Source organism: Bos taurus, chromosome 7, assembly GCF_002263795.3.
Source record: "Bos taurus isolate L1 Dominette 01449 registration number 42190680 breed Hereford chromosome 7, ARS-UCD2.0, whole genome shotgun sequence".
In the NCBI taxonomy this organism is placed as follows: Eukaryota; Metazoa; Chordata; class Mammalia; order Artiodactyla; family Bovidae; genus Bos; species Bos taurus.
The window spans coordinates 2,539,017-2,550,902 of NC_037334.1; the positions used below are offsets into that span (position 1 = coordinate 2,539,017).

At 51.1% G+C, this 11,886-nt stretch overlaps 1 protein-coding gene across 1 annotated transcript; it reads right to left on the reverse strand.

The window, feature by feature from the left end:
- Window positions 1–3,839: 3,839 nt before the first annotated feature.
- On the reverse strand, window positions 3,840–7,325 carry RNF187 (ring finger protein 187). The gene is made up of 4 exons (NM_001164265.1): window positions 6,740–7,325; window positions 5,197–5,289; window positions 4,768–4,989; window positions 3,840–4,183 (listed from the first exon to the last, which is right to left on the reverse strand). Exons 1-4 carry the CDS (start codon window positions 7,127–7,129, stop codon window positions 4,181–4,183), a joined length of 708 nt encoding a protein of 235 aa, NP_001157737.1. The 5' UTR covers window positions 7,130–7,325; the 3' UTR covers window positions 3,840–4,180.
- Between the last annotated feature and the right edge of the window lie 4,561 nt (window positions 7,326–11,886).

Genomic DNA, 11,886 nt, shown 5'->3' on the forward strand with positions numbered 1-11,886 from the left:
TTCCATTTACCAGCTTGAAGTATTCTTGCAAGTGTTCTCTGTGCACACGTTAAATGCTGTTTTCTTCTTCACTTTGTTTGCAGCATGATGCCACAGCCACATGCCATAAGCTCCACTATGTGTGTCCAGCAGCTCTGTATTTCTCTATCTCAAGGGCTTCAGCATACTTTATAGCCTCCAAACCCCATTTGATTTTCCACCTCCCCCACTGAGGGGCACTGGCGCTCGTCCTGCCTACCCCAAGACAATGATGCAGAGGATACCTAAGTGTGCATCCCGCTGTGGGCCTGGAGAAGACTAAAGAATACCTGGGAGTGGGTCGCTGGGTCCAGGGTCACTATGCCCCAAACCTGACGACAGCTGGCAGCAGTGCTGAAGAACTCAGCAGCAGTACAGGTAACAAAACATGGGAGCTTTCCCATCTCCATCAACCCAATAGCGTGTCATTACGCTTGTGGGCATGTGATTTCTCTGCTACAAAAACTAAGGAGTTTGAGCATCTCCTCCTGGGTTGCTGAGCTCTCTGGCTCCTCTTACGCACTTGCTTGTCCACATCTCTGCTGTTTTATCTCCAGGCACTTTTGGCTCTTCAGGAACTTGCAGGAGCTCCTTGCATTTTTGGTAAAAACCATGTTGGTCTGGACGCTGCAAACATCTACTCCTCCTGTCCGTATTGACTCTGGCCATGGGACACTTGGTTGAATGGAGGAGGCATATTGATAAGACCAGCCAGCTCACCTGAGAAAACCATTTCCGGCACCAGATGGTCCCCAGGTGGCAGAAAAGCAATGGCAGCATTCTCATCAAACCACTGTGGGCAGTTCCTGTGTTCCTTGACCCACTCCCCGCCTGGTAGGGACAGAGTGAGCGGGACATCCTACCAACAATGGCAAGAATGGGCATCAGTCCATAGTTCTGCACAGAGCTCTGCCCCTGTGCAGGACTGAAGTAGCCATGACGCCTGCCCCACCCTCTCTAACAGGTCATACCCTGGAAAAAAGCTGCATCTGCATCAAAAGACTGTCAGCAGCCTAGCTTCCCTTGAGTTCTCTTGGACATGGAAATCAGGCTGGGACACCCCTGTGCCACGTGGCAGAACCCGTTCTGCGCTGCCCCGCATGCTGGCACCCCCACGTCCACCTTTCTGGTACCTCAGTAACACAGACCTGGGTCACCTCCAACCTCCTGATGCTGCAAATGATTCAGTATCCATCCTGTGCATGTTCCCTCATAGAACCATGCTGGCATCTCTTTGGCACGCCAACCCAAGGCTAGAATTGCCAAGTCACATGGAAGCAGTGTAGTCAACCTGGAAGTTACTTCTGAGCCCTGACAGATATACCTGTGGGTCTGGGCCACATTGGTGGTCTGACCTTTTGATGTATAGCAGGAGTTTTAGGTCCTGTGGATACACCAGCCAGGCTGAGTGTCAGCATGCAGGTGCAATGGACCCGATGAAGGCTACGGACACCGAGTCAGGTAGCCTACCCACCTCCCACAAGCCATGCTTCATCCGGCTAGTCACACACAGATGCTGGAAGTGACACTGTCCTGACTCCACAAGACAATGCAACTGGCACTTTCCCTGATGTGTCTTTCCCCTTGGCTTGATGTTAACCTGTCTCCTCTTCCAGTATAAACCTTCACCATGAGCATGAGGGCCTTCAGTGAGCTCTAGGAGCTTTTCTAGCAAATTACCCAGCCTGAAGAGGCACTAGTTCCAAGTTCTTGGCTGGCCTGATTCTCTTTGGTTTAGTCATTCAGTTTAACCCTCTCAGGCTGCCCTCCCAAAGAGCAGCAGCACCTCTTGGGGAATTCCCGACTCAAGCTTGAGGTCATCCTAACAGCTGGGGCAGTACCCCACTGGCCTTTCCACATGCAAGTCTCTCTGTATCAGAGTACAAGTATCCTCTCCTATTTTGTCGTCATCAATCTGATGAAATAATTCAACTAGGAGTGTGAAATAACTACCCTCAGCACTTCCCTCTGCTCCCCCTGGACAAAGGATCCTGACACTAAAAACAGGCCACAGGTCCTAACTATCCAAGACTTTCCTATTAAGCTTTAAGAATTAAAAGGAAAGGGATCTAGGTATTGAATGAATAAACGAATTTCTCTGAAATGTGCTCCCTACCATTTGGCAGACACAACTCTTCTTGTCCATCTAGCCTGGGTTTCCCTTCACTCATGCCTCTGCACTGACCTCAGACATGCAGAGCCTGACATGGTCCTGAACCAGTCAAATGAACCTGGGTTGAGGAAAAGCCATACATTCACTGGGACCCTACTCAACTATGTCCTCAAGAGAAGGAGCATGCAAAGATCCTCCACTGCCAGAGGTTTCTAGAAACACCATTTCAGCAAGGACTTGAAGATGAGGGGACCAGCCATGGAGATGTCTGGAAAAGGAACATTATTCCACAGAGAACACAGGACCCACAGCAGAGGCCACTGTGACCAGTGAGCACGGAGCAGAGGGTGAGGGCTGACTTCAGTGAGGAAATGGCAGGGGTTGGCTGTATAGTCCAGCAACCAACGCAGAGCTTTAGACATTCAGAGGAACTGCTAAGAAAGGAGTCAAATCTCACCAGAATCAACGGCCATCTATGCTGCAGGGTTATTTGGCCAAGGTCCTATAGCTTGCCAAGAAGATGAACGTGTTTCCTATTCAAAACCAGGCAGCTTTTCCCACCCTCTGTTTGTCATTCTTATGTAGACATTATGTGAGAGAAAAGGAGAGGTGGCCAACAGGCTGAGAATTTTATCTACACACGGTTACAAAGAAACTGGATCCATGCTGGTATCGGGACCTCCTATCTCTCCCCAGCACTGGGAACCCAGGGGCTACCACTTTTCTGGACTGCACACCAGCCATGTATAGCACATCAGTCTTGAAGTAGTCAACTTCAAGAAAAACAGGCAGGCCTTCCAGCAGATCCCTGCAGAGGAGAAAAACGGGCAACTGGATCTCCAGTCATGGGAAACTGGGGCAGCACCCCAATTTCACTCAGCAGAACCAGGAGCTGGAGTGACTCCCAGATCTGAGAGGTTCATCCAGAAATGGGCTACTCATCACAAACCTGCACTTGCGTGAACAACTCATAGCCTCAACCACCACCCTAAATGCCTGTCTGTGTCAATTCTCACACCCCTTGATCTTGTCACTTCATGCTACAAGCACTTCATGCTCTGTCACTTGGAGGAATCTACACAATGACACTGAATAAGGAGTTTTGCTAAATTCATCCAGCAGAGGAAATATGAAGGGAAGTCAGAGGTACAGGGAAAATGACACACCAAGGTGAGGTCTGGGGGTGGCCTGTCCCTGACGTTGCTCCTGCTGCCCCAGGAAAAATTCCTGGGTCAGTGAGGGGCAGACAGGGCAGATAGAGGGTGATGCTAAGACAGTCTCCTGGGAAACCACTGGCATCCAAGGGATGGAAGATGGAGAAGAGAAATGAGAACAGGTTGAGGAGATATACTAAGAGGCAGAGAAAAGATATAGCCTGAAAGACGTGCCAGCAAGGGGCTGCACTGTCCCTGAACACCCCAAGGCTCTCGTGTTTCTGTGCACAGACCCGGAGCCATAGTAGGTGTAGGTCTGTGCAACATACGATGTTCAAGGACCTCAAGCAGAGGTGCCAAGTCTGACCGGCCCACCATCCCCACCCAGGCACACTGAGCATTCCTTTCCCTTGACAGTCGCCTCAAATTTCACCTTAACTGCTGGGTGTGGGCCTGCGCGTGCATGACTGGTGGAGCAGCCCCATCATGGAGCAGGTCTGCACAGCCCAAGCCTCCTGAAGATGACAACCACGGCTCACGGAGACCTCAGAAAATCTGATGAAACTTGGGGCAACAAAAAGAACTTTATGGAGTCAGGATACACTTGGGTTAACTTACCCCCAATACAGATCTCTACAGTGAAAGGTTTACAGCCTGAAAACATGAACACCCAGAGGAAAAGGGAACACAAACACTCTTCTGCAGAGTACTGTCGTCAGCAAGCCCAGGTGGGCACCTAGAGTTCGCAGTCCACATATTCACCTAGGAGAAGACACACAGGGCTGGGGGTGTCTTGAAGGACGACAAGGGGTCCAGAAGGAGGCAGATGGAGGAGCTGTTTCAGGCCTGGGATGGTTAACAGCTTCCTCTGCCCGCTGCCTGGGCAGGCAGCACTTCACTGCACAGGGAGAGAGGGAATGAGTGAGCGAATTTCTATCCTGCAAGCCAGATGACTGCAGAATCCGGCCCCACCAGACCCTCGTGTCTCTTCACCCACAATCAGCACCCACTTGGAGCTGAGTAACCACTACTGCCAGAGGTAAAACGGCACCTCTCAGCTCACAGGAGGGAAGGGCAGACGTTGCCAGTTCCAGGATCAGACTCAAGGGTTGCAAAGAGCCCAGAATCCCCAGGTTTAGGCAAGGCTTCAGGGCAGAGAGTAAGGAGGACATTCAGGATGAGGGCATGGCAACCATCACCGTCCCCAAGATCCCTGCCTCTTCTGACCTCGTGGCCAGCTCCTACCTGTCGAGCCCAAGGACAGGGTAGGGGCCCAGTATTTCAATACTGCAATGCAAGCACCCCCTCTCTGCAAATGTGAGGGGAAGCCAGTCTCCTGGATTACTCATTCCTGAAATTCAGCCCCAAATGGAAGCCAGGCAGTGCTGGTCTGAAGGGTTCTCTCTGGATAAGCTACCCTCTTACTAATTCTTGACTCTGCATCCTGCTGCCCTCCCTTGACCAGCAGGGCTGAGTGCCTACCTGGAGCAGCATACTGAGACCCAGGTTGCGGTGCCTCCTCTCCAGCTCCGACACAGCCTGCAGCAGAGACCTGAACCTCTCTGCTGGGTCCTCGTCCTCGTCCTCCAGGGACCCTTCTTCTTTCTCCGCTTCCTGTAGAAATCGCCCCTCCTCCTCGGCAAAGAAGGCCCGAAGCTTCTTGTAGTCAGTCAGAGCCTTCTTCCTCCGGTCCATTACATGTCCCTACAGGATGGGTGGGCAGCAGGAATACCTGTGTCCTCAGGCTACCCTGAGACCCCACCCATCCACCACTGACCGCCTCAAGGGAGGAGAGTTCCCTGACCGTCAGACTGTACAGCGCTCAGCTGTGGTCCAAGGCCCTGCCAGACAGGGTCAGGATACACATCCATGTTTCCTTGCTCATGTGGACTCAAACCCCACCCCACTTGCCTTCCACACAGCAGCAGCAGACTCAGCCTGGCCATGCAGATCCCGAGCATCATTCAGATCTTTCTTCATGATCTCCACAGACCCCTTGTTCTCCTGGAGAAAAACGCTGGTTAAGGGGTGTGTGGCCACTTCTGAAAGTCTGGGGCCCACCTAACCCGTCCAGAGGGACATCACACCACTAGAATCCCATCAGGCAGTCCCGAAGCCCCAGTTCATGATCTTAGCCCATCAGACACCTCAAAACTCTGCAGGCTGCAGAGGGGGTCTTAGTGACCCACTATGCTATTGTCTGAGAGAAACATTTGTGCTAAGAATCCAACAGGGTAACTACACAAGACTATTCACTGAGGACTCTAGTGTTACTGTCTCCAGCAGAGGGACGGAGGGTGGCCCCTTTAGGGTGACCATGGGCACACACAGGGCCTGCCCATTTCCGTGCACTGACTGGGTGGGTGGGGGTCCTTCACCAGGAAGTCCAACTCCAGTCCCCTGGCCACAAGCTGTAACTCCAAGGAAGCTCCTGGATGCAACATCCTACTGCTTAAGAAGACTGCAGGACCCAGTCCCTGGCGCACGAACCCTCAAACAGGCTACTCTCTCCCCTCAGGTGGGCAGGGATCACACTGACTCTTTCCACTCCAGGGGCCTGGCTGTCTTTATTCTCTCAGAAATAACGTTGCGCTCCCCCGCCCCCCCCCCCCACAAACATACACACCAGCGGGTCCCTGGGATTACCAGACCTCAGCTGTGACCAGATTCCAATGGCAGGTTCTGACCCAGAGCCAAGTGCCACATGTAAACAGTTGAGAGCACAGTGGAGAAGGTTCCAGAACAGAGTGGATGAAGGGACTCAAGAGGGCTCAGAGCAGGTGAGAAGACCGAATGGGAGGGGTGCACAGGACCAGAGAGGGGCCAATACCCTCAGGCCACACCCCGACTCCAGTACTCTTGCCTGGGAAATCCCATGGACAAAGGAGCCTGGCAGGCAACAGTTCCTGGGGTCGCAAAGAGTGGACACGACTGAGCGACTACCACACCCACTGAGGGATGCCCGTGGGGGTGGGGCTACCATAGTATGACGTCATTCCAGGGGGCAGGGCAGTGACACAAAGGGGGCTGGGCGTGGGGGGGGCGGGCTTCGGCAGGACTCTTTGCCAAGGGGGGCGGGGCAGGACAATTCAACCCTGGGAAAGTCTCGCGGGTATGGCGGGGCAGGGAGGTGGAGGGAGAAGAGGAGAAAGTGCCCCGTCCAGGCGTGGGAAAGGGGGACAGGATACCTTCCAGACAGGGGAGTGCGGAGAGCGCAACCTCTGGGGTTAGGGAACGGGGGAAACAAGGTCCCGTCCTGGGATGGGAGAACGGGTACTAGGCCCCAGAGGAAGGAAAGGGGACAGGGCACTAACTGGGGTATGGGGAGGGCAGCTAGGACACCGTCTGGAAGATGGAGATTGGGGGCCAGAGCGCCATCCAGAGAATACGGAGGGGGAACAGGGCGCAGTCTGGTGATGAGAAAAGGGACAGGGCACCCTCCGGGAAACGGCACCTTGCCGCGCAGCGCCTTCCTCCAGCGGGGCTCCCACTCGGGTGGCTCGGGCCCCGCGGCCATGCGGCAAGCTGCGCACAGCGGGCCCCCGTCGGCGCGGCACAGCAGCTGCAGCGCCGCTTCAGAGGCCGGGCCGTCGCGCGTGGGCGCCGCAGCTGCTTCCTCGAGCGCCAGCAGGCGGCGGCTGAGCGGCGGGCGGCTGGGCTCCACGGCGCGCTGCCAGCAGTCGTCGGCGCACTCGGGACACGGGAAGGGCCCGTCTTCCTCCGCCCAGAATCGCACCACGCACGCCCGGCAAAAGCGATGGCCGCAGTCGGCGCGCACCGGGTCGCGGGGCGCGCTCTGGCACAGGGCGCAGGCGGCCTCGCCGGGGCCCGCGGGAAGCGCCAGGGCGGCAGCGGCGGGGCCCCAGAGGGCGCAGACAGGGATGCGAACAGGGGCGCACTGGTGGCTGGGAGAACCGGGGACCCGGACGCACTAAAAGCGCTACTGGAGAGCCAGGAACAGGAATGCGTTGATAGAGATGGAGCGCAGGGACACAAGACAAGAAATGGCGACTGGAATGGCTGGGCGCCCGGCGCAGGGTCCTGGCAGGGGTGTTCTCCACGCAAGGTCCCGGCAGCGGTGTACTCCACCCTCCCGGGTCCTGGCAGAGGCCGCGCCACTCTGCCTAGGTCCTGGCAGCGGTGTACACTCACTCCGCCTCAGCTAGCAGAGATGCGCTTCGCTCCGACCCACGTCCTCGCACGCTGAAATCTTACAGGGATTGTCACTTCTCCCGTGAATGACTCGTGTGCGAAAAGGAAGCAGTTTCATTTGAAAACTCCGTTATAAAACGTTTTTTGTAAGCTGCTAGGACCTAATCTGCAAGCGCCTCCTTGCAGCGCTGTGCTAACGCGGGGTGGGGACTGGGCTGGAAAACCGCAGCGTGGGACCTCTTGCGTGCAACCCCTCGCGTCAAATCGTTCTGTACGCACCGAGCTGCGTGGGCTTTTCCCGTGTGCGCAGGTTAGACGTGGACTCTCAGAGGAACACGTCCTGTGAGGGCCATCCTGAAAGGAGAATCCAGGAACAGCCCGCGAAGGAATGATCTTCCAGGGACACGCAAGATACTCACAAAGGCCAAGTTTGTTTCAAAGAGTAGAAGTACAGAGCTCCCAGCATAGTCACTGAGAGGGTTTGGGTTCCCCCAAATCGCGGGAATCGCAACAGTTTATATCTTTACTAATGTTGACCCACCTATTTGTTTTTGGTTGGTTTAGGATCCCAGTGTACATAATCCCTGGTCTAAAAATCATCATGTCAGTTTGTCAATTTTTATGACCCTTTTTTCCTGATCTCCCAGTTCTTGAATTTTCTTATGGTATTGAGTCTCCATCCTCTCATCTTTTCTCGTGCCCTCTCCCCTCCCCTTTTCTGGTGACCTCAGGCCATTGTCTAAGGACCGTGTTCTAAAGTTAATGGGCCACCTGGTGTTTTTCTCCTTGATCAGTTGCTGATTGTTTTGTCACAGGTTCTGGTGTTTTATGGCCTTCAGGTCAAGGGAACTTAGAGGCACTCCCTTTAAATATCAACAAACTGGAACAGCAAACACTTAGGTGAAAAATAAGAGGAGGTTGGAATTCGATTTTAAAAGAAGAAATCGAGTCCTTTTTTTTTTCTTTTGACCCTAGGCTACACTGACTGCCTCATATTTTTCTACCTCAGCCCCACCTTAGCAGCTTGAAACCCAGGCCTTCGGTCCACTCATTGTCCCTGAGCCACAGGAACGGAGAATTCAGCGTTGAGAAAACTCATTAATGCAGACTGAAGACATCTGATAAAACCCAAAGCTACCAGTATCCCGGTCCATACCAGGAAGTTTGTTAGCATTTCTTTAGAAAAGACAAAAAATGGTTTGGGGAGGAGCAGTCTACTAGGGCGAGGTTTTTTTGGATTTTTGGTTTTTGGTTTTTAAGCAAGCACGTGGTGTAAAAAACATAATCTTCAATTTTTAAAAAGTGAGTCTTTCAGTCCATATACGTGCAGTCTTCCTAGGTATTGCATTTTGGTTTTGTGTGCGTGTTTTTAACCTGATGTTCACTTAATGAAAAACGCATAATGTAAAAGTTAAGTTTTTATGCCTATAGCCAGGAAATGGGGCTTCCCATGTGGCTCTAGTGGTAAAGAACCCGCCTGCCAATGCAGGAGACTTAAGAGATGCTGCTTTGATCCCTGGGCGGGAGAGATCTCCTGGAGGAGGACACAGCAACCCACTCCAGTTTTCTTTCCTGAAGACTCCCATGGAAGGAGAAGCCTGGGGGGGCTAAGGCCCATAGGGTCGCAGAGTTGGACATGACTGAAGCAACTAAGCATGCAAGCACGCACACATACGTAGCCAGGAAATAGCTGTTTACCGAAGAAAATGCTCAACCTAAAAGTTGAGAGTTGATGTTCTATTCGGCAGACTTGCTCCGGGAAGAGAGCCTCTCAAAACCCAGGTATATAGGAGTTTTTGCAACAAAAACCAAATAGTTGGACTATCAAAATTTGCTGTTGATTAAAGAAAACCAGGCATCTTACATTAATGAATTTAGTGCTTTTTTTTTTAATATATGGGAAGATGTAATCATCTGGGGTTATTGGAATCATTCCTTTGATAGAGGTGGCTCAGAGGTTAAAGCATCTGCCTCCAATGCAGGAGACCTGGGTTTGATCCCTGGGTCAGGAAGATCCCCTGGAGAAGGAAATGGTAACCCACTCCAGTATTCTTGCCTGGAGAATCCCATGGACAGAGAAGCCTGGTAGGCTACACGACTGAGCGACTTCACTTTCACTTTCGCTATCTAAAGGGCTAGTATCCTGTTCTCCTTCCTAAATCGCCTCAGGATGTACCATTGCCCAGTTGCTGTGCCACAACACCCTTTGTTTACTGATAAGGCAAGCATGTCTTCATCCACACAGCCTCTCCTTACCTCCGAAGGAGGAGGAAAGGAGGAATGTGTGTGTGTGTGTGTTAGTCGCTCAGTTGTGTCAGACTCTTTGTGACCCAATGGACTATAGCCTGCCAGGCTCCTCTGTCCATGGGATTTTCCAAGGAAGAATACTGGAGTCGGTTGCCATTTCCTTCTCCAGGGGATCTTCCCAACCCAGAGATCAAACCTGGGTTGCCTGCATTGCAGGCAGATTCTTTACCATCTGAGCCACCAGGAAAGCCTGAGGGGCTGCTCCAAAGAGATAGGGAATGAGCCAGTATATAGAAGAATTGTTTTGATCAGTAAATACTTGTAGTCAGACATACATCTTGATAAAAGAGTACTGCTAATTACAACAGATATCTCAAGTTGCTGACTTTAGTGCTCTTCTGTCTATGGGAAGATGCAAGAATATGGAGTCACTGAAACTATTCCTTAGTTACACATTTTAACTATCTAGGGGCTTGGTAAATCCAAAGTGCAGAATGTTTCATCAGTTTTCCTGTCTTGAATTCCCCTCAGGACACACTGTCAATGGGCAACTGCGGTGGGTTGCAACTTACCCCTTCCCATATCAGGATAGTGAGTGACCCTCTTTATTCTCTTTGTGTGCATTGGCATAGACTTGAAAATGCACTAAATGGGCAGTCAGAGGTGTGGCTAGTAAACTGAGGTTGGTTCTGTCGAGTGATGGGCAGAAGGAGAAAAGCACTTGAAGAAGAGCCTAGCTGATTTGTTGGGTAAACTAGGAACATAATGGAGAGAAAAGTGGAAAGAAAAGAAATCAATGAGCAAAGTCCATAATAATCCTGTGAGTGTGAAAAATAATCAGGCAAACAGCCAAACTAGGAAACTACCAGCCAAAATATACAGAGTTCATAAAATTCGAACAGAAAATTTCAGTGGAAAAATACCACTAGAATTTGTCAGTTAGTTCACAAAAATACAAATAAAAGCAAATGCTGAATAGAAAAATTGTACACTCTACCCAGTTACTAAGAAATAAAACTATAAATTGAGATTTTTTTTTTTCACTATTAAGTTGGGAGACCTTGTTAGTGAACCAAACTTGGCTCCACTCATCTGTCTCAAAACAAAGCCAAGCTTTTGTGTAGTGAAAGAAAGTACATTGTTTATTAGCAGGGCTCCAAGCAAGGGGGGAGCCCTGCTAGTAGCTCAACTGGTAAAGAATCCACCTGTGATGCAGGAGACCCCGGTTCAGTTCTTGGGCCAAGAAGATCTGATGGAGAAGGGATAGGCTACTCACTCCAGGATTCTTAGGCTTCCCTGGTGGCTCAGCTGGTAAAGAATCCGCCTGCAATGAGGAAGATCTGGGTTGAATCCGTGGGTTGGGAAGGTCCCCTGGAGAAGGGAAAGGCTACCCACTCCAGTATTCTGGCCTGGACTGTGTAGTCCATGGCATTGCAAAGAGTCAGACACGACTGAGCAACTTTCACTTCACAAGCAAGGAGAATGGGCAGCACATGTTCAAAAAATCCAAACTCCCCAGTGGTTTTAGGGAAAGGTTTTTTTGGGGGTTTTGTTTGTTGTTGATTTAATTTTTATTTTTAATTGGAGGATAATTACTTTACAATGTTGTGTTGCTTTCTGCTATACAACAACGTGAATCAACTCTAAGTGTACATATATCCCCTGCCTTGTTAGCCTCCCTCCCACTCCCCTAGGGAAAGATTTTTAAAGATAGCATTTGGGGTAATAAGTAAGCAGTAAATTCTGGTGAACTTTCTTCTGATTGGCTGGTGGTGAGATAACATCAAGGTTATGTTTCAAGAATCCTTACCATCAACCTGGTTCCAACCGGTCTTGGGTCTACCTACCTGTGGTCATCATATAGTCACCACCCTCCACCTGGGAGTAATTTCTGCAGGACAACTCAAAGATACACATCAGATTATTATATCCCTTGAGAAGGAACTAAGACTGTTCTATTGCTGAACTATTTTTCAAGCTATCTTGCTTTTCCTTTTTAAAAATATTTATTGGCTGTGCTGAGTCTTTATTGTTATGCATGGGCTTTCTCTAGTTGTGGCGAGTTGGCTTCTCTTGTGGCAGAGCAGAGGCTTTAGGGCATGAGGGCTTCAGTAGCTGTGGCACATGGGCTTAGTTGCCCCAAGGCATGAGGAATCTTCTAGGACCAGGGATCAAATCCATGATCCCTGCGTTGGCAGGTGG